At 39.2% G+C, this 22,514-nt stretch overlaps 2 protein-coding genes across 3 annotated transcripts; both read right to left on the bottom strand.

Annotated features, from left to right (window-relative positions):
* Window positions 1-1,141: 1,141 nt before the first annotated feature.
* LOC139479086 (salivary antigen-5-like) lies at window positions 1,142-6,933 on the bottom strand. Its single transcript, XM_071261843.1, has 6 exons — window positions 6,875-6,933; window positions 4,474-4,644; window positions 3,599-3,823; window positions 2,599-2,711; window positions 1,554-1,588; window positions 1,142-1,293 (listed from the first exon to the last, which is right to left on the bottom strand). The coding sequence occupies exons 2-6, from the start codon at window positions 4,642-4,644 to the stop codon at window positions 1,289-1,291; spliced, it is 549 nt and encodes a 182-aa protein (XP_071117944.1). The 5' UTR covers window positions 6,875-6,933; the 3' UTR covers window positions 1,142-1,288.
* A 1,735-nt stretch (window positions 6,934-8,668) lies between these two features.
* LOC139479191 (uncharacterized) lies at window positions 8,669-18,925 on the bottom strand. Of its 2 annotated transcripts, none has more exons than XM_071262021.1 (6): window positions 18,840-18,925; window positions 14,219-14,389; window positions 13,524-13,748; window positions 11,520-11,632; window positions 9,382-9,416; window positions 8,669-8,798 (listed from the first exon to the last, which is right to left on the bottom strand). In XM_071262021.1, exons 2-6 carry the CDS (start codon window positions 14,381-14,383, stop codon window positions 8,791-8,793), a joined length of 546 nt encoding a protein of 181 aa, XP_071118122.1. In that variant the 5' UTR covers window positions 14,384-14,389; window positions 18,840-18,925; the 3' UTR covers window positions 8,669-8,790. The 2 variants fall into 2 exon arrangements, with proteins under 2 accessions (XP_071118122.1, XP_071118123.1); XM_071262022.1 differs by having other exon boundaries at window positions 18,828-18,885.
* Window positions 18,926-22,514: the final 3,589 nt, after the last annotated feature.

Here is a 22,514-nt window from a genome sequence, read left to right as displayed (position 1 = left end):
TTCAGTAGTATTTGACATTATGAAGCTTGGACATATTAATGCTTTTCCAGTGAATATGTTAGTGCGTTCCCCTCAGCAAATACACATTGCTCAGACAGTGAGTGAGTGAGTGAGTATGGTTTTACGCAGCTTTTAGCAATATTCCAGCAATATCACGGCGGGGGACACCAGAAATGGGCTTCACACATTGTACCCATGTCGGGAATCGAACCCAGGTCTTCGGCGTGACGAGCGAACGCTTTAACCACTAGGCTACCCGACCGCCCCTGCTCAGATAGACAGGGTTTGAATTCGAGCGGGTAAATTTTTGGCATATTGTTGCGCGCATGCTCTCCACAGGGTTCTACCGTCGTGGTTTAACTTATCGAGAAATTTAAATCCTCATATCAACTTTCAGATCTACGTTATTGCAGGTTAAATACGGTGTTTATGATAGGCTCGCTTTCATTCGTTAAATATGCGGGGAAAAGATGAACATTTTTTCAAACTCGCCATATCTCGATATGCATCCCTCAGCTGCCGTTCATCGCGGGTTGGATTCTTATAGTCGCATCATACCCATACCCGTTGGTTTTATGAGTTTGGTGTAAAGTAATCATCTTTGACCTGTATCTCTTAGACTGTTAAAAGTGGTGTTAAACCAAACTCGGAGTATCGGAGTTTGATACTAAAGCCACAGGTAATGTTGAAAACATATTTCCCCTCAAATGATAATATGTAAAATGACTTCATTGGGGTCACCCCGTCTATCGTAGCCAGGCTTCACTGTTGCCCCCATTTAATACAACTTAAATGCCATGGAAAGCAAGTAAGGCTGTAAACACTGCTTCGTAAGACACGCGCCAGTTAAAAAAGAGAGCGACAGAACCATTCCCATAATTAATTGTTTGATAGGCATTACTTAGAAGTTGACGGATGACAAAGTAGACACGATTTATGGATAACAACTTCTTTAATTACTTTAAAGGCCACGTTTCGTTATAGATCCTTATACCGCTGTGAGGCAAGGGTGACATCGGTATAAGGATCTACATCGAAACGTCGCCTTCACAGTAATTAAAGAAGTTGTTATCCATAAATTGTGTCTACTTTTTAATAATTATTACGACTATGAATATATAACAAAAGATACTTTCTTGTCATTCTTTAATGAGATTGAAATGAGATGTGTACATAGTTACAATTTGCAACGACCATTCACTCTGTACCAATACATATCCGTGAGTGTGATAGATGTGGTGTGTCTGTCTCATGATGTAGCCCAGACCACTTGCTCCAGAGCAGGAAGTTATGCTGTAACAAAGGTTCAAACATACCAAGTATCTTAAAAAAGTACTATATATAACAGGTCGTGTATGAAATCAGCTCAGAGTCTTATGTCCATGTTAAAAAAAACAAGTGACTGTTCCCCTGTTGACAAAACATACAATTGAATACATTTCCCATCTTCACTTTTAAGAAATCGAAATAAAATTCGAAGTAAATATCTTTGTTGTTGGTTATCACAAATAAGACAAATATGTCTAATAAAATAAAATAGCGATTTAACTGACCTTGTGTGTATGGCTTTTCTCCGTACCAGTTGCCTCTATAAGTCAACAAAGTGATCATTGTGAGATTGATGCATGATAGAACATGTTTATCATCACTGATTTTCAGTGATCCATTCATTTAATGTTCACCGCTATTTGGCCTTCTACGTCCAATGGAATCTGTTTCGGCGGATAATCGAGACTGGTTATTCTCTGGCGTTGACGCTTAATATTTATACGTCAAATTATTCAAACTGTTAAAAAAATGACACCTGGCACGCATGCCTTGCAATGTCTCTAGTGTATTGGGGGACGGTCGGGTAGCCTTGTGGTTAAAGCGTTCGCTCGTCACGCCGAAGACCCAGGTTCGATTCCCGACATGGGTACAATGTGTGAAGCCCATTTCTGGTGTCCCCCGCCGTGATATTGCTGGAATATTGCCAAAAGCGTAGTAAAACCATACTCATTTACTCACTCTAGTGTACTGGAAAACGAAAGTGTAACTTCCAATCCATATTGTTCCTTTTGCATAAACCTAAGTCTATCCATTTACACACAACTTGACAATAGTTCAGATGATAGGGTACTGTGAATAACCTTTTGTCTTGGACTCAAACCCAGTCATGTTACACATTGTAACATCCCTAAATCCCTAAATCAAATCTCAAAATAATACGTTCAAATGTTTTTGCAATACTCTTCTTCTAAGCGGCGTTAAACCGAAGTTACTCACTCACTTAGTAAACTCTTATGAAATTTTGAAACAAAGTAATTGATAATCAGTGAGATATTTACACTTAATTTTGAAATCTTTCAGCCTATTGTTTGTCAGTTATGTAAATATTTCAAATTTTAAATATGTATTAAACACGAGTGTCATGACTTCTACGAGCCCGGCTAACAAATTCAAGAAACATAATCAGGATGAATCTGTGGTTTGGCTCACATTTCAGAACACGCGACCAGAAGACGTGCTTCTTGAGCCGAGAAACAAGAGATCAGTGAGGGAAAATGAGGACGGACTTTAACGTCGTGTTGCAGCAATTACGTAGGTAGTTATACTCACTTAGGATCGTAAAAACACACGAGGTATTGAACATTCTTTCCTCCAGGCATCTGGGGAATTCTATTACACTTGGTCATTGCACATCCCACTTTTGTAGTTTCGGCCCAGATCACCTGAAATCAGTTAAAACATATAATGGAGAATAGCGAAATGGTGTATGTATCTTCGTTGCGTTGTATGTCACTGTTTTTGGGTATAAGCATTCAACCTTGATCAAATAATGTTTTGTGCTGCAGTGTAAAACGTCCTCGACCTCAGCTACACGGTGGAATCATAACGTTCATTATTTATCGGGCGTCTTGACTGCTCGTCCGCGACAGAAAGGAAAAAAAATAAATGGCGGTGACCCTTTTATTTTGTGTCTGATTTCCCAACATTTCTTGACCCTTATACGATTAAAAAACCTTAAAGAGACACGCTAGTCTGTCAGACAGAATCTGAAACAAATATATCCAATACATCCCATGCAAGTCTATAATATTTCGCAAGTCTAGATTATTGCAGTATCAGAAAATGAAGAAAGTCCCTTGGCTCCTTTTTGATTATATTTTATAACTATAATTCAACGACAGTTTTTTTCTTCTGTAAAATATGTTCATTTTGGAGACTAGATGTTAGCACATGTATGTTGTGTACCCAGTTAGCGTATTGTCTTGAAAGCCAAATATTTTAGTTTTCAAAATTGATTTATCATTTTCAGTTATGATCAGTTTCATTAACAGGTAAGTGATGGTTGTGAGATCTGAACATGAGGTTAAAAATAGTGAAGGATAGCCTGTTAAAACTGATCGTGGGAGTCCACCCACCTGGCACACGGTGGGGATTCGGGGTTAGTTTTTGTCCCCATCTCGTAAGAGGCGACCTAACGGTTCGGGTGGATTGTTTGACTGCATGTCATCGTACCCCGACGTCGTGGATCGTTGCTTATAAGTATTAATCACAATCAATTTACAGGCTGCCGTCACATGTCTGAACGCGGCGTTAAACAAACAAGACATACTTGGGAGTAGTGGCAGCTAGCTGTGTTCATGCAGGAAGCACCGTTGTAGTTGAAGTCGTCCACTTCATTCCACCACCCTTGGAAGCCGTTCACCACAATGTCTGACTCCGATTTCTGAGACATCTCCATGTACAGGTTCTCGCCAAACTCCTTTGTAGAGGTGTGCTTGAACTGACAACCATTCGCCCATGCCTCCGACTTCCTGGCAAGACCCTCATCCCAAGACTGCGGGTAGAAGGTATCTACTGACTCGTTCCATTAACTACATGGGTGTATATTTGCTGAAGCGATTCAGCAGACATGAAACATGAAATAGGTAACGACTGATATTAAAGCACTCAAGAAGCATTATATATTGTCAAGAATTGGTAATATCATGACACTGAATAATAACGTTAACATAATTCAAAAATATAAGCTACGGATAGGCATGAGAAAATATGTATTGAGATAATTACACGAACTATTAGATACATCATGAGCATCAAGTCTTTGAAAGGCATTTAGAAGTGATACAAACAAGGAAGAGAATTTATGGATGTCAAGTTCTTTATTATATTTTTAAATAATATAATAGAAGTGAGATAATTACACGAAACATTAGATAAATCTTGAGCATCAAGTCTTTGAAAGGCATTTAGAAGTGATATACATAAGGTAAAGGATTCATGGATGTCAACGTCTTTATTATTAAGTTGATATCCATAAATTCTGTTCCTTATCTTGAGCAGTTAATAAAGATGAGAGGCATACTGAAAAATGCCATAACTTTACAGCGCATCTTTTTTATGATTAACAATTTAACCGGACTATGCTTGAGCTATGATGTTTGTATGAAACATCTATACATTGAATGGTAACATATTTTGTATTACCAAGTTGGGAATACCGGAGGCCCTTGGCTGTCCGGGAACACGCCCGGCGTTGAGTAAATTCCGTGCTTCGTTGTGCATTCTCAGAATGAGTTTCTGTAGTTGTGGTTTCATGACACCACCCTCACATGTCACGGCCAACGCCATGAGGACAGCCACGCCCAGGAAGTTCATCTAGGAGGGGTAAGAACACAGACAATGTAACGACATACAACCGGCATACGCGTTGTTTCATCAGGGTTACAACATCCAAGGCATCAGAGGAGCTTTCAAAACGATTATTGGCTGATGCGTGGAGGACATTTCCAAACTTGACGGACCAGTGACAAAAATAATGTCTTATGCAGTTCCATTTTTTTGCTTGAACATGCCTTCCCGTTTTTTGGGGTGAACAATTGACTTGCCTTTGTATGTATTTGTGACGGGTGATTGACGTGCTTTTGCATGTGTTTGTGAGTGCGTCACTAGTGGCACAGGATATGCTCACATTTTAGCGAACATCTGGAATCATCACTGCTTGATAATGAATCATAGACGCATGCTAACGATGGACTTTTGGCAGAGATTTTTTATGGTTATTGAAAGTATTTTGTGGCTTTTATCTATTACTTGGTTAACGGTTCCGCCAGCTGAATGCAATAATCGTTAACGCGACGTTTAGCCCATTTCTCCTCACATATATCATTATTAATGTCTTACTATGCTATTTTAATTCACGTAAATAACATCTTCGTTGAAAATAATCGCACACACATACATCAATTGTACATGTAGTATTGAACACGTTGAAAAAACACGTGTGATGTGTGCAAGCGAGGTATATGACCAATGAGTCTTTGTACATTGATTTTAGTGAAGCTATATTTAACGATTAAGTACAGTTTACACTTCTATTTTTCATTTTGGGATTAACATATGTGTGGATGGAACAATGTGTTGTAGCAAGGGATAATTTATCAGCGTTAACTTTTTTCTTAAACGTTTCTTGTAAGCAGCAGAATATCTTCACTTGTACGCAGACGTAATTCAAAACTAACGTATCGTTTTCAGTTCTAGTTGCAGCAAAGTCGGTAAATGCGCTGTCGTCTCACTTTGTTTTCTGTTCCGTCATTTGATTGTCTCGACAAGAATCGACTTGACAGGCCGCCGTCGTATGGCGGCGTCGGGAAACAAACACAACTGGGTCTGTCACGGGTGCTGCCGGTAGGGCTGGACATTCTTACCCTAGTCCCCAACACCCGAAGGCATAATTGATTTTCAGTGATTAAATCAAATAGTTTTCATGACTATTATGACTTCTACGCCTAATGGAATCTTTTTGACAAATATTCGAGACAGACTAATCTCTGGCGTTGAAGTTTTATATTTAAACGTTTTTTAACAAAACAATGCAAACAGTTCCTGCTGTTTTCCATATTCACATTTTAGTATTTTCGCGACTATATTACAAAATACATGATGGTATTTTTAGCTGAATTCCGATGTTGGCCCAACGACTTCAATGTTAATAAAGGCAATTTCTACAATATGGAAGTTATCTGAGCACAATGCCATTACAAGGAAATAAAACATGACTGTTCATCTGTCCATTATAACAGGATGTAAGTATTTACCACTAAAGTGAGTGAATTAACTTGGTTTGAGGCCGCTCTCAGTTATATCACTGCGTGTCAGCTTAATGTGGGAGGAAAGCCCGAAGTAATGTAGGTTTCAGACGTTGACCACTTCGGTGAAACCCACGAGCACGGGTATGGTGCTGACAAAGCTAGAAACATAAACGAGGCGAACCGGGATTCGAACCCACAATAACAGGTTTCTAATATTCTCAAGGGACGTAACTCTGCACAGCGAATTGCGGCGCCTTAGACGACTGGCCACCCGTGACCCCTTCAACACTTAAGTTCCATACATGTCCATAGCTGCATAAATGTACAGGGTCGTTATAATCAACAAATGAATATACTCTGAAGCAAATACCTGTTTGTACATCATTCTATGTTAAAATGAAAAAAGCCTATCTGTAATATATGGTTATGGTCTACAGTTCCTAGAATAAAAGAAACTGGTTTCTGTTGGCCAATAACGGGTATGATACTAGTATTAAATGTAAATATTGATATCAGGATTGGTTAGAATGTTTTTAGCATTTGGACTATTGATATTCACTCATAAAAATGTGATACTTTGCTGATTGGTTAACTGTTGTCGACAGCATTAAAACATATGTCTTATTTGCTGGTGTCACAGTATGGCGAGACAATGCCGATGTGATGCTAAACTCACTCATAATCAGAGGAGTGGGCCTTACTCATTGTACCTATGTGGAGAACCGAAACAGTCTCGGATGTGCCGAGCAAACCCTTAACCACCGCCCAAATCCCAGTAGAAGGAAGTTATTCCTTACCTTGGTGACAGTTGTTTCTACGTGAGCAGGACAGGCTGCGATGGGCACATTTGTCACTATATAAACGCACTGCTTAATTGAGTAAAGAGATCAGATTGACTTCTTAATTTGCAACGATTTCACAATGTAGATATGAATATGCTGACGCTGTTATAATGTGTGCAATCATAAACAGCAATTACCCTTTCTTAATCTTGATATTTATGTATATTTATTCAATCTCCATTTTTTTTAGTTTTACGGCGGACGAGAGTGACCACGTCACACATCTAGACTGCACGTTATCCGTAATTAGGTGGTGGAATGCGTGAAACATTTCATAGATTGTTCACATCCAAAAAGTTCAAAGACATTTCTGTTCTATTGACATATTTCGTGTGGGAATCGTGTGGGATTAGGGCAATGATGAAAACTCCAGAATTATGTAATTTTGAATTAAACATTGACGTCTCACAAGGAACTTAAACGTTGTTGCCTATGTTATGAGATTTGGGTTGTCAGATTCTTGATATTGAATAACAGACCTTACTGGATTGTAACGGAATTATCCGATGCCAACATTATACGTCTACCTCGGATAGCAACAGAATAATGATCGTGCTTTTATTGTGAACTGCAATCCGATCGCTCCCTCCTAAAAGGGTTTGTATTGCTTAACTATTAGGATTTTGAGAAAAGTTTTTTTCTCGGTTTAAAACAATTCGGTATTCAGTTTGATATCGACCAACAGTTGTATCAGCGTCAAGACGCCATCTTGTGTCATGTAATAGTCACGTGATGTCCGGGTGTACTGAGTACAGCAATGTCCACGTACGCAAAACACGCACAACTTGTTGATATAGTCACAGCTGTAAAGATCCCAAAGAAAATGCGTCAGGTTAATTTAGTTCAGTGACCAACTGTTTTATCTTTGGAATGTGTGTGTGTGTGTGTGTGTGTGTGTGTGTGTGTGTGTGTGTGTGTGTGTGTGTGTGTGTGTGTTGGGGGGGGGGGGGGGGGGGGGGTTGGGGGGGGGGGGGGGGGTAAGAGAAATATGTAAGCATAATTTATCATCCAAAACTGGCTCCCACAAGACATATCGCTTGATCGCTACATTGCTTGATTTGAGTTCAGGATGTTGTTGCAGTTCTTGTTGGTCCTATATGCTGATGTTTGTAGAGCGACGCCGGGTTAATTCCCAACATATGGTACGGCTATGGATGTTTATTGTGGGTCAGTATACAGCTGATTATGGTATGTGTTAATGACAGAGGAGACATATATTTCTTTAACATACGTTACTGCCGCGACAGTCTTCCTCTATATTATATATATGCCCTATTGAATTGTGTCTGAATCTGGTCCTTCGCGATCGCCTTTTGTTGTCTCAGTTACCAGGTATACAGGGTTTGTGAATCCGGTATTATTATTATCATTATGGAAAGGGTCTTCTGTCTTTACAGAATAACCAGAAGCATGGACAAGATTTTCGTCAGAAGAATTAAAAAATAGTGATTTGAAGATTTCCTTCTCTCCGCGTCTAAATATGTAAGGGTCGGCGGAACGGAACCTACATTTTAGAAAACGGTAACACTTTCAGGATGATATAGTGTTGGAGAAAGCTGTGAGTGAGTGAGTGAGTTTGAGACTGTTTTCAATAATGGTTCTGTTATATGAGCTTAGTTTGATCCACAGAAAACAATGAAAAGTATCACCAGCCACAGCTTCACGAGGACAGTAGTCTCCAGAACAAGGGCTATACTGGCTTTGGCACAAACTCCCTTGAACTGTGAGTCGGAGAAAATAAAACCTGAATAAGTCTCGTTTGCGTATGCGCCTTTTTGCATTCTCTTTGCTTTATTTTGTTTTCACATTAACATGTTTAACAGACAACACCCAGTCCAACGTCGTCTGTTAGTATCCACCCTTTGAAGTCTTTATTTAGCTGTAAACCAAACAAACAAATGTTATATGATGCCAATACCGGTCAAGTTAACGGCACTTGCATTCACTTAGACAATAAACATACATATATCTTCGTATTTCCGGGTGTTATTTACCAGCCGATGCCCAACAAGCTCTTTCGTAACAGACATTCTTGATAGACATTGTAAATAAAAAATCTTAATTTCCCATGGCACTCAGCACATGTATATAAATTGTGAACATATAATTTATTCATGCAGTAATATGGCACCGTCATCAAACCTTGACAATAGAGCAACACAGTAAGTAAAACGCAGAGGAAATCCAATCACATCAAGGAATTTCTGTCAAATTCGAATTGAATATAGCAATATTCATGTTACTATGCCGAATACCATGTTTTCCACACTTGGAACGAGGAACGTATTCACACATCCTGAATAGTCCATCTGAATAGTCCAGATGTGTGCCAGATTTCGAAAACCAAAACATACACGTTTTTAGTCAAGAACTTTTGCAATGAGGGCGAAGCATTTTATGCCAAATTTTATGCATATGTTATTAGCAGTTGAGTTTCAAATAAGATATTAGCATGTATTTACCTGGCTCGTATGCTTCTTCTCCGATCCAATTACCCCTGGAACATTAACACAAATATATCATTTCTTAGACAGGAATTGTTACTGAATATATAATTTGCTCTGATGGAATGTGTCAAAGAGGTGCGCTTGAATCGAAAAACATCAGGAACATGTCATCGTTATTTGAAACAAGATAATCTTGAAATACTTGATGAACCATCCTTGATCCAGGGTCTTGGAATCACTGTTTTATCACGGCATGGATACCGATTCATTCGGTACTTACAACAAGCATCAACACTGGGGTCTTTGGGGCCGTGAATTAAAGGCTATGTACTTACAACAAGCATCAACACTGGGCTCTTTGGGGCCGTGAATTAAAGGCTATGTACTTACAACAAGCATGAACATTGGGGTCTTTGGGGCCTTGACTTAAAGGCTATGTACTTACAACAAACATCAACACTGGGATCTTTGGGGCCTTGACTTAAAGGCTATGTACTTACAACAAGCATCAACACTGGGATCTTTGGGGTTGTGAATTAAAGGCTATGTACTTACAACAAGCATCAACACTGGGATCTTTGGGGTCGTGAATTAAAGGCTATGTACTTACAACAAGCATCAACACTGGGATCTTTGGGGTCGTGAATTAAAGGCTATGTACTTACAACAAGCATGAACACTGGGATCTTTGGGGCCGTGAATGAAAGGATATGTACTTACAACAAGCATGAACACTGGGATCTTTGGGGCCGTGAATGAAAGGATATGTACTTACAACAAGCATCAACACTGGGGTCTTTGGGGCCGTGAATTAAAGGCTATGTACTTACAGCAAGCATCAACACTGGGTTCTTTGGGGCCGTGAATTAAATGATATGTACTTACAACAAGCATGAACACTGGGATCTTTGGGGTTGTGAATTAAAGGCTATGTACTTACAACAGGCATCAACACTGGGTTCTTTGGGGTCGTGAATGAAAGGCTATGCACTTACAACAAGCATCAACACTGGAATCTTTGAGGCCGTGAATTAAAGGCTATGTACTTACAACAAGCATCAACACTGGGATCTTTGGGGTTGTGAATTAAAGGATATGTACTTACAACAAGCATCAACACTGGGTCCTTTGGGGTCGTGAATGAAAGGCTATGTACTTACAACAAGCATCAACACTGGGATCTTTGGGGCCGTGAAATAAAGGATATGTACTAACAAGCATCAACACCGGGATCTTTGGGGTTGTGAATTAAAGGATATGTACTTACAACAAGCATTAACACTGGGTTCTTTGGGGCCGTGAATTAAAGGATATGTACTAACAAGCATCAACACTGGGATCTTTGGGGCCTTGAATTAAAGGTTATATACTTACAATAAGCATCAACACTGGGGTCTTTGGGGTCGTGAATGAAAGGATATGTACTAACAAGTACCAACACTAAAGTAATCACGGAAAAGAAAAAAAAAATGTTTTTTCGACCTCAGATCTTAAATTATTGCAGTTAATATACAAAATATGTAAATATTCAAACAACTAAATTAGTACTAATTGGGCCGTGGCACAAATACAGCGTATCAAATGTTTTTATGCCTTTTTACACGTAAAAGTGTGTAAAAATGTGAATAAAACAGACTATTGTGAAACAGGGCATAACCAGGTGTAAGTAGATCAAGGTGACCTATGACACCTTGACGACAGGTGAGAACAGGTGCATAATGCCTATAGTCTGTTTCTGCTATGTCAATTTGGACTTTGAATATTTTTGAATGTTGAAAGTGCCGACAAATTACCTCCTGTAAAGTACATTTTGTATTGTTCACTGAGATCAAACTAGCAAATCCAGACTAGTACTTTTCGAGTTGTTTTGTTATTTCGTATTTACAGCTACGTAACACTTTGTGTCGATTTTTAAATTGAGAAAAACAGTCTTTTTCCATTTCCGTGAGTACTTAAGGTACTTTGGGGCCGCGAATTAAAGGATATGTACTAACAAGCATCAACACTGGGGTCTTTGGGGTCGTGAATTAAAGGATATGTTCTTACAACAAGCATCAACACTGGGCTCTTTGGGGCCGTGGATTAAAGGATATATACTAACAAGCATCAACACCGGGATCTTTGGGGGCGTGAATTAAAGGATATGTACTTACTTTGGATCGTAGTAACAGACCAGGAACCATACGTCCGTAAAACCTCGGAACTGAGGGATAGTGTGGCAGTTCTTTAAAGCACAGCCAAGTTCACGGGTCTCCTCCCAGACAACCTGGAGATCATAAATTCATTATTTTAAAACTGCAGCGATTAGATTATCTGTGAATAGCCATTGCACGAATATGCCTATATCATGAGCAAGATTGTATGAATCACTATCAAATACTTCAAATTGACATCATGAGTATTGTTCAACGCAATTGGGATACAATGACCTGGGACCTTGGGATACGATCAACCATATCAGCAAGCCTGACTACCCGATCCCGTTAGTCGTCTCTTACGACAAGCATGGATTACTGAAGATCTATTCTACCCTGGATCTTCACGGGTCTGTGAAAATGTGACAGGAACGCTATATCCATGATGGCCTGAAAATATTCGAACACTTGCCAGAGCGATAGTCATTTGCCCCATGCCGTTGAGCCACGATGATGAGCCAGACAACACTTAAAACAATTTGTGACTCGTGAATGTTGCTTTGTGCCACACTGAACAATATCCATGATGGCATGAAAATATTCGAACACCTTGCCAGACGGATAGTTATTTGCCCCATGCCGACGGGTCACGACTATGAGCCAGACAACGCTTTATAACAAATTGTGACTCGATTCTCAACACAAACTCGGGGTACTGGGTCCTAGTTTAAAAGAAAACGCCACAGGGTGACAGGCAAAGAGAGCAACGTGATCTGTGAAGGCACTTGACCTTGTGAATTAGTTCCAACATGTTATGTAGTTCCGAGAGATGAGGGACGGTCGGGTAGCCTAGTGATTAAAGCGTTCGCTCGTCACGGCGAAGGCCCGGGTTCGATTCCCGACATGGCTACAATGTGTGAAGCCCATTTCTGGTGTGATATTGCAGGAATATTGCTAAAAGCGGCGTAACACCATACTCAATCAATCAATCCGAGAGATGAATCATGAATTCAGACACATTGTCTTTAAAGGTTAACAGGATTTTATATCAAGTTATGTATGCTTCGCATCAGAACACAGTTGCGTCAAGTTGATAACGGAACAGTGAAATACATGATAAATGTTATCCGCATGAGCCCAGGTATTTATTTTATGAAACCAATGTTTATTTCATTATGTCAGCCATATCTTCAGAAATTTCTTCGCGGAGGTTCGCGCGAAACAAATGAAAAAGGAACATGTACACACAGTTTTGGAAGTAACCGTTATCACGTAAAGATACTGATAACTGAAAATTTATAACAACGATGAAGGTATCGACTATATTACTGCTCAGATCTGGACTGCAGCTTCGTGCTGTTTAGTGCGTATTAATGTCAAACATCTGTATATCTCTAATGCGGAAAACAAAATATCCGGACACTTTGCCATAATTTGTATCCATCAACACGTGCGAGACAATTTCAAATTTTCATTTATAAAAATAGGCGACAAAACTACTACCATAATGTCTTTGAGAGGCATTTAGTAGTGATACACATAAGGAAGCGAATTTATGGATGTCAACTTCTTTATTATGGGGAACACAACATTATTACCATGATCATAAGAAAGCTCTGCTAAACGCAGAGCCCATTGCTAGATCTTAAGCATGATGGCGTTTATATATTCCCATCAGATAGTGATGATATCAAGTGTTTGCGAAAACCGTAAGATTGAGGTATCCTACCCTACCGGTGGCACCGGTCACAAACACATGCAAAGGCAAGAAAATGCTCACCTATTTTAAAAGGTAAACTTAATTTGACGCATCATTGGCCAAAATGATATCCCATGAAATTCTCTATTTTGACTTGTTCCCGTGTTTACCTTTATAAATATCACGTGAAAACAATAATTGAACAAAGTTTCATGCTGTATTAAATAAAAACCAATTAGCTTTGTATTATATTTGTAGGTGCACATATGGTTTCAACAAAACATAAAGACGGGAAGGACCCTTGGAAAAAACAGCATCAGTACCTGTGAGTAATGGCAACTCTGAGTAGGGTTGCATGACTTGTCATTGAATCGGAACGTGCCCACCTCCTCCCACCAAGCGATGAAACCTCTCCTAATAACCTCTGCTTCCGACCGACTCGACTTCTCAATATACAGGTTCTCTCCGTACTTAGGGCTTGTTGAGTGCTTGAACTGACACGTGTCTGCATGTTCCTTAGCTTTTCTCGCCAAGTTTTCGTTCCATGTCTGCCATAAAAAGTATTTAAACGTACAGTATATGAATACATTTCATGCACTCGACATTATCTTGAAATACAGTAAACTACGGTTATAACGAACTCAAAATGACCACTGATTTTAGTTCGTAATAACCGTAGTTCGTTTAAGCCTATATACAGCATACAGTAAACTACGGTTATAACGAACTCAAAATGACCACTAATTTTAGTTCGTAATAACCCTAGTTCGTTTAAGCCTATATACAGCATACAGTAAACTACGGTTATAACGAACTCAAAGGGGCCACTAATATTATTTCGTAATAACCGTAGTTCGATATAAGCATATATACAGCATATATGCAACATATGGGCTAAAAATAAGTTCGTTATATCGGTCAGTTCGTTTTAAGCATGTTCGTTATAAACAGTGTTCGTACTGTACTTTGTATGACAACAATGATATCATGACAGGGAACTCTAAATTCAACTACTCACGAGATCAGGAATATCAGCCGCTCCAGGTTCGTTGGGAACTTGGTTATCATTCAGCGCCTCCCGTCCCTCGTTGTGTAGGCCAAGAATGATCTGCTTATTCTCCCGAGTCATTACATCGGCCATGGACACGCCCAAGACACCAAGAAAAACTATGCCCAACATCATAGTGATCTGGAAGATCAACCAACGTCATGAAAAAAAGCCAAGCTGTCACTTTAAAATCATACTTTTTACTTTGACAGTTCCTATATTATAATAGGGGGCACGGGTAGCCCGGTCGTCTAAGGCGCCGCAATTCGCTGTGCGGAGTTGCGTCCCTTGGGCACGCCAGAAACCTATGATTTTGGGTTCGAATCCCGGTTCGCACCAATTATGTTTCTAGGTTTGTCAGCACCATACCCGTGCTCGTGGGTTTCACCGAAGTGGAAAAAGTCTGAGACCTGCATCACTTCGGGCTTTCCACATTAAGCTGACACGCCGCGATATAACTGGAATACAGTTAAAAGCGGCGTTAAACCCAACTCACTCATCACTCACTCACTATATTATAATATACTGTAATAGACGGAACTTATCCGCAACATTAGAGCTGCCACACAACGAAGTTGAGGTGGAATGGGGTTAACGTCGCGCCCAGGTTAATTGCATTTATATAGCGACGCGCGCGTGTGTGTGTGCGAGGCTGCTTGTAAAAGTTCAGACTGATGCCGATTTTATAGTGCTAGCCCACTTAGATACCATGCCGCAGTTTAACACGAATACCCCACTCAGACAATATACTGACTCCGAGGCAAGCAGTCCTTGTTTTATCCCCTTAATGCCGAGCGCCAGGCAGGGTAGCAACAAGTACCATCTTTGGTATGACGCGGCCGGGGATCGAACACCAGACCTTCCACAATGAGACGTAAATGATCGATGAGTAGATAAACCAGTGGGTTGATATATTGAGCAACGATCGGTGTACAATGAGACACATTTTACCAAAGTCATACACTGATACCATAGGACCCTCGTAAATCGATTTTTAGGAGACATTGTGTATATGCGTGAATCGGCACGTCGCCATATGGCTGCAATTTGATCGATTCGACGTTAAATCTTACCTCATTCACATAAAACAGGGGTCGAATTTGGTTCTGTTAATAATATCAATAATTTATCATGGCCTGTTATTTGATCGGTGGCAGCCAGGTGAAACACCTTGACCACCCCAAACAAAACCTAGTCACGTCATACGGTGTACTGCATTAATATGGATCAACATGTATTTGTCCATGGAATGACGATAGAGGATACAATTATTTCGACCTATTCTTCTTTCGACCTGTCCTCCCTCGGAATCAACACATAACGTACTCGTGAAGATCCAGGTTAGAATAGGTCTTCAGAAACCCATGCTTGACGTAAGAGGCGGCTTACGGGATCGGGTGGTCAGGCTCTCTGTCTTGGTTGATGCATATAAGCGAATCCCAATTACGTAGATCGATACGCATTATGTTAATCACTGGATTGTCTGGTCCAGACTCGATTGTTTACAGACCGCCGTCAAATAGCGCAAATATTGCTGAATGAGGCCTTAAACAACAAACAAGCCACCGAACGATAGTAAACCCCAGTTATCGAAACAACAAAAATATTTGCAATTATCACCTGTCGTGTACATGCAACATTATTGAGCGGTTGTCTAGTCAGGAGTTATGCCGCCTGCCGACAATTATGGGATGTGGCGATCGAGCACATGGACACGACCGCTGAGCCACCATATAAATCTTTCTTATTTTTTATCAATTGATTGTTCATTAATAATAACACGAAAATACTTCAATATTAAAATTAGAACAATTCCGCCAGTACTGTCGTGGAGAATTTCATGATGACTCACAATATTTTGTGTCGAAAGATATACTTGTGATAAAAGGTCAAATCAATTTCATTTCAGCACTCTGATACAGACTAGTATACCATCACGCCAGGATTCTGAAGTTAACCAAGTGTTTTCATTTTTGTAAGACCTGGGAAGGTCCGGGGTAGAATTGGTCTTCGGCCCTCGGCGACTAACGGGATCGGGTAGTCAGGCTCGGACTTCGGTGATGTATGTCATCGTATCCCAGTTGCGTAGATCGATGCGCATGGCATCAGTCACTTGAGTGTCTGGTCCAGACTCGATTATATACAGACCGCCGTCATTTAGCAGAAATATTGCTGCGTGTGGCGTTAAACAACAAACAAACAAACAAATCATTTGTGTAAATTGACACCAGTTTGGTGTCTTTCCGAATGTCAGGTTCCTTTACATTTTTTAATTCAAGAGTACATTTATATATGCAATTTGGAATAACATCTTTTGGAAAAATACCCAGAAAATTCAAACTCGTTCTGATAATTTCATTTTGAAAACATGTGTTTTAGTGCGTATGAACTCAAACCTTAATTTGTATACGCAATTCTGGAACAAAAGTACACAGAATGAAACATTTTTCTATTTTATAAGAATACTTAAGCTATATAAAATTATGTATAGTTCTCTATTCACCATATAATCCTGATTTAATGTGTCAGATAAATTCACTATATACAATTGTTATTTATGGTTTATATCGACATTTATAGCAAATGTCAGAAAACGGAACGTGTATCCTACTTATAAACAATTTCTCTCTCTGGACATACAATCCAAAATAAAACAAGACAATAAAATAGTGTTGAAAGAAGGAAAATGAGACCACTCCGAAGTATTACAGTTATTTAAAGGCAAGTAAAGTCAACATAGCAACTTTGAAGATTTTGCATGTTCAGGGCGTACGTAACCCGTGAAGATCGGGGTAGAATAGGTCTTCAGCAACCCATGCTTGCTTTAAAAGGCGACTAACGGGATCGGGTGATCAGGCTCGCTGACTTGGTTTATGCATGTCATCCATCCCAATTGCGTGGATCGATGCTCATGATGTCATTCACTGGATTATTTACAGACCGCCGTCATATTGGAATATTGCTGAGTGCGGCGTTTAACAACAAACACACACACAGGGCATACGTTATAACAAATACTTGACAAATATTAAATTTGAGAACAAAATTGGCATAAACCAGAGAAGGGTTTATTGCGGAGTCTTCCTACTTGTCCAGCGCCTATAGTGTTTGGTATAAATTCACCGGAGATTGATCACTGGTAAGACTGGTAATAGGGGTTTAAGATGGGCAGCTCACGTATGACACAACCAATTGGTGATATTTCACAAAAGGTGAACTATATTCACATATACTGTACTGAGTGAAAACCTTTAAAATTTATCCCAATGAGTAAGTGAACATGATAATAATTTAGTATGATTTGAGCGGTAGGGAATTACAGACAAAAAACAGTATTCCCCTTGTACTGTTGCAAATGCGGAGGTGGATTTGCAGTTTATTACAAATTCTATGGGGGATCGGCACTTGGGTTTTGACGAATAATTATGTTTTTTTGCTGTGAATTATGTAAATGGAAATGTTAACTGTAAAATTAGACAAATGTTCGGTGCTCATTCTTTTTATCAATTGTTTAAATATCAATTTCATATTTTGAAGTAAACGAAAGCTGGATGGACAGATGTATGTTGAGTAACGAACACAATGGGGATTACCCTTGTCAAGCTGCGGGGCAGTCACCGTTTATGGTACCCAAATATTTCAGTCATAAAAAGCTCGTTTCGAACATTAATTGCTATTTTAACTATTCACAGTGTCAAGAACAGAAAAGAAATTGCCAGACTTGTATATCGACCGCTTCCTGACGTATCCGTAAACCTTCTAAGTCTTCACAAGTCTATATATCAGCCAAAGAAAACAATTGTCACCTCACCCATGCACCGTTGGGTCGGTGGCTTTAGGCCACGCCCCTTAACACTTTTGTTGGAGGAGGGACGTCAATATCCCAAGTTGCCCAAATGTTTGGACAAGAAAAAAGTGAGTAGGGCGTGGTAGGTCTAAAAAAGACACATAGCAAAGGTCTCATGAAATTAATTGCACTGCGTATTACATTAAGACCATACACAAGTTAATCAACAGTTTCAAGGTGTCGTGCATGACACACCCGATATTGAACTGCATGCCCGAAATACATTGTCAATCTGTGATTATCCCCTAGTCATGTCCAAATTAAACGTTATTAAACAAGGCAGCTCCGGAAATTGACAGGTTGGGCTCTGTCGTCTTTCTGTCTGGTCATGCAATCACTTGGCCACCGTAGTTTAGATTATCTTAGAAAGACATTGATTATCATGTTATGACCCTTATTCAAACATTATGTACATCAATATTGAATAGGTAATTAATAATCTACAGTAGATTAAAAATAGTGACATATTTTGAAATTAGACGTCATACTGCACCGCACACAAAATATAAATAAAGTGACATTTGCACAAATTGCAAAGAGTTTGGTGCTGAATTTATATTATTGTTTAAACGACTTTCGATGTGTATAGACTTAAAGCAAGAAATTATTATATATACAAATATTATATATTCAAAGTATTAACCAACCCATTGAAAACATAAGAAATAAAAAATAAAAACTATAAATGATTTCATGGCATTGTATATTTGATCTTGTAAAATCTGAGCTTACATATGTTCTTACCTCAAGAGAGCTGATTCCACTGTTCCAAGAATTGCGTAGTCCTGGTTATTGAAGCCTCTCTTATATAATTATACCATTAATGAAAATGTATGCATGTCCTTTTACTGTACCGATTTTACCAATAAATGCTCGATCATATTATGACGTAATTTGATATTTAGTGAGCTTATTAGTATAATATTACTAATGAGATATCTACGTGTACTTATCAGTGAAAATTGGCATTCACTAGTTTAGTTACTGCCTTTAATTCTTTATAGCGATGATCAGTACATTGATCAATACGCTGATTTAAGCACATTCTATAATGAATTATTGTTATTAAATACAGATTATAAAAATGCAGCTTAGAGGGTTCGGGTGAACTGGCACAGTCAGGGTGGTTCGGCTCATCATCAGCTCAGGGCCCTTGCTCCCGTTGCACGCAGCAAGACAGCTGCCTTGTCAAACCCACCCAGAACTTTTCGGAGAATGTGAAGACTCCCAAACACTGCAGCCTTCCGCATTACCCGGATTGTCAGTAGGGTTGTATTCCCGGTAGCAAACCCGGGTACTCTCCCAATGTCAGACAACGGCACCGTGAACAATTAGGAGTCGGACAACTTGGTACTTGGTGTGCAAGCTTGACATTTCGAAAGCGAGCTCCGCATCTTTGCCATGTTTCTCCTGACTCTGTCAAACATAATTAGTGTCAAAATATAAATGATTTCATTGGATTTATCAATAAGGACGCGATCACGTTTGGTGGCCTGGATAGGTCTGAAGCTGTGTACGGGCCTATTCCAAATAATTTTTCATTTATCATTTTCCATGACGCCCTCTACATATTCTGGATCGTACCATGGATGGAACTCCATGTCAAAACCACAAGCATGGGGAAGAGGGTAATATAAGGACCGAGCAACTCCACCATGTCGCTTAAGATACTGTGTTTGTGCCAAAGCTGGACATCCACTGACAATGTGTTGGGCAGTCTCATTAAATTCATTGTATAAACTACATTTCATATTTACATTTTGAAGTAAAATCGCATTTTGACGGTTTCGAGTGGTAGGTTACTGGTCCTTAGCAGCAAACAGAAAGCCTTCTGTTGCACTTTTCAGCCAGCCGACCTCATCAACTTCTCAACACACTGCACATAAACTCGAAGCAGTGGTCGTTCAAAAAGCCTCTCCCTGAGTCTGGACCGATTTGATATGGCACTTCACTTGGTTGACACTCATATCTGTCCAGCAGTACAGAACAAACAACAAAATCAACATTTACATTAAAAGTATATCCAACATCCTTGGCTCATTTAAGAAAACTGTGGAATGCCTTTTTTCATCATGAGTCATGCTTCACAAGAGGATCATCAGACAAATAAATGTGTGGACAATTTTACAATACAATTCTATCATTAAGAGCCTACACGTTAATCAAACCACGTCCTCCCATTATAATTTGTGATTATAAGCGATTGGGTGAAGAGCGAGGGTAGTGGGATCTGATTTCTTTTGTGGGTTTGTCTATACCCTGAATTTCATGTTTCGTCCAATCAACATCACCAACATAATACGAAATGACGGGTACAGCATTAGTATTTGTGGCTTTAACTTTATTGCGAGCGTTCAGCTCTGAATTCCAGATTTTTTAAAGTCAACATTTGAACACTGCCAGAAGTATGTCTTTGATATGGCGAATCTGGAGTTTGTCTCTAACCTGCATCCTTAAGTACTTACAGGCCTGACATCCACGAGATGGTCAATAACCCCTTGAAGTAAACGGACAGATTCTCTCTCTTCCACCTTGCCAAGTTTCATATGAAGAATGTTGCAGTTGTCGAGCCCAAAGGACATGCCAGTGTCATAAGAAAAGGACTCGACAATGATAATCTGTTTTCTTAGTGTGGGTTCTCCTTTGGGGCCGTATTAGATTTGGACTTTTTAATTACATTTTTCAGGCAATCAGGCATAATGAAGCACACCAAAAGTGACCTTACTTTTTCATGTAAAATATCATTGTAATCCTTTACCCATTTTTCCTGGAGGTTCAATTTGCCGGGTATAGACCTCTACTATTTCCAAAACCATTCACTTGAATCAAAATACATAATAAGGTGACAACTATTCATAGCTGCAATGGATGCAAGAAATTGAAGCATCGTGATGATGAACACCTTTTGTAAGTACCATTCGTTTTCACCTAATGGGGTTTTAAACTATAGTTAAAAAATCGTCGATAGTAATATTTATGCATGAAAATCCTATTGATTTGAATAAAACCGACACAACCTTTCCGAAGTAATAATATATCTCGGCTCAACGCAAAGTTTCTTTGAAACGCATTTAGAAGCTGGAGTACGAAGTAAGGATAACAATTCATGTCTTTGCTCTTAATTGAAATAAAGAAGTTGTTCATCCATTAATTCTTATCCTTACTCAACGCAAAGTTGATTGCACGATCCCGATTGTATCATGAGCATGTGTTTTATGAATCACTATCAAATAGCGATGATACCAGGTGTTCCGGAAAAGATGAACGTATCCTGCCCAAACGCTGGCACCCGTACATGAAAAGTACGTTCTTTAATTTATTGTGTCCGTCTACACAATAAAGCTATAAAAACACGTTCGTGCCATGTCATATGTGACCTTTAAAGCATTTGGAGAAAGAACTACCATGTTCACGGTGTGATTTCTAAACAATAACATTGATACTGTCTTTGGTTAGGGAATAAAGACGTGAAGAAGAATGGTTCACTGTCCCCTAATATATATGCTGTCTTGTCAAATAATAACCATGAATGAATTTTAATAAAAGCAAGAAAAAACATTTCCACAACAATAAACAAAAGCGACAAAAACATTTCAATAATCATAAGAAATATCTACTGAAGAAGAATCCATATTACGATTCCAACAATATCATAAGCGTGTGTTTATGACTCACTATCAAATAGTTATGATACCAGGTGTTCGGGAAAAACGGGCGTATCCTGACCCATCAGTAGCATCTGTCACAAACACATACAAAGGCAAGGCAAATGTTCACCTGAACAAAAACACGTGAAAATATGGTACAATTGGGAATTTCAACGGACATCATGGGCACTGATGCATCGAATTTGGAACTGTCTACCATGCCAATTTTTGAAAGCTTAACTGACGCCTTGAATGTTGTAAGGCTGATCAAACAACTTTTGAGCAAGAGCCGTATCACGTTCTTGGAACTCTGTAGAAGGCTGGAGCTACTGGAATATTGCTCTACGTAATGAAAAATTTGTCTTTGGAAAGCTGAAGTCATCCCTCATGTTATGCTGTCTTGTGGGTAGTATTTTGTCACTCTGAATCTTTATGTATAGATCTAAATTTAAAACAGATCAGGTGGTTTCACTGATCTCTTATATTTGTAGTATAGGAGGATAAATAATTTGAACTTTCTGCTAAAGGTGTAAGTCTTTTGAACGATTGCAACTTGAAAGCATAATTTAAAAACATCAACATACCAAGCATGATAAAGCAATTGAGCTGTGACCTCTTACGTATATCAGTTTGATGCAGTAATCATAGAATTATTGACAAAACATTAATTACTCAGAAAACCTTTTATGTGGAAAAATTGAACGTACAACCATGAAACACTTGTGAAGCAGCTGCGTGCTGTTGGGAACGTGATGACGCATAATTGTTAAGC

Source organism: Haliotis cracherodii, unplaced genomic scaffold (assembly GCF_022045235.1).
Source record: "Haliotis cracherodii isolate W230 unplaced genomic scaffold, xgHalCrac1.p SCAF_4, whole genome shotgun sequence".
Lineage (NCBI taxonomy): Eukaryota > Metazoa > Mollusca > Gastropoda > Lepetellida > Haliotidae > Haliotis > Haliotis cracherodii.
This window is presented reverse-complemented; position numbering and strand designations above follow the sequence as displayed.

Coding starts and splice junctions, on each gene's coding strand:
- LOC139479086 (XM_071261843.1), bottom strand. CDS start 4,644: ATGAACTTCCTGGGCGTGGCTGTCCTCATGGCGTTGGCCGTGACATGT. Junction 2,712..3,598: donor CTAGCTGCCACTACTCCCAA/GTATGTCTTGTT, acceptor AACTGATTTCAG/GTGATCTGGGCCGAAACTAC. Junction 1,589..2,598: donor GTGTGTTTTTACGATCCTAA/GTGAGTATAACT, acceptor GTTGACTTATAG/AGGCAACTGGTACGGAGAAA.
- LOC139479191 (XM_071262021.1), bottom strand. CDS start 14,383: ATGATGTTGGGCATAGTTTTTCTTGGTGTCTTGGGCGTGTCCATGGCC. Junction 13,749..14,218: donor CGGCTGATATTCCTGATCTC/GTGAGTAGTTGA, acceptor TTTTTATGGCAG/ACATGGAACGAAAACTTGGC. Junction 9,417..11,519: donor GTCTGTTACTACGATCCAAA/GTAAGTACATAT, acceptor TTAATGTTCCAG/GGGTAATTGGATCGGAGAAG.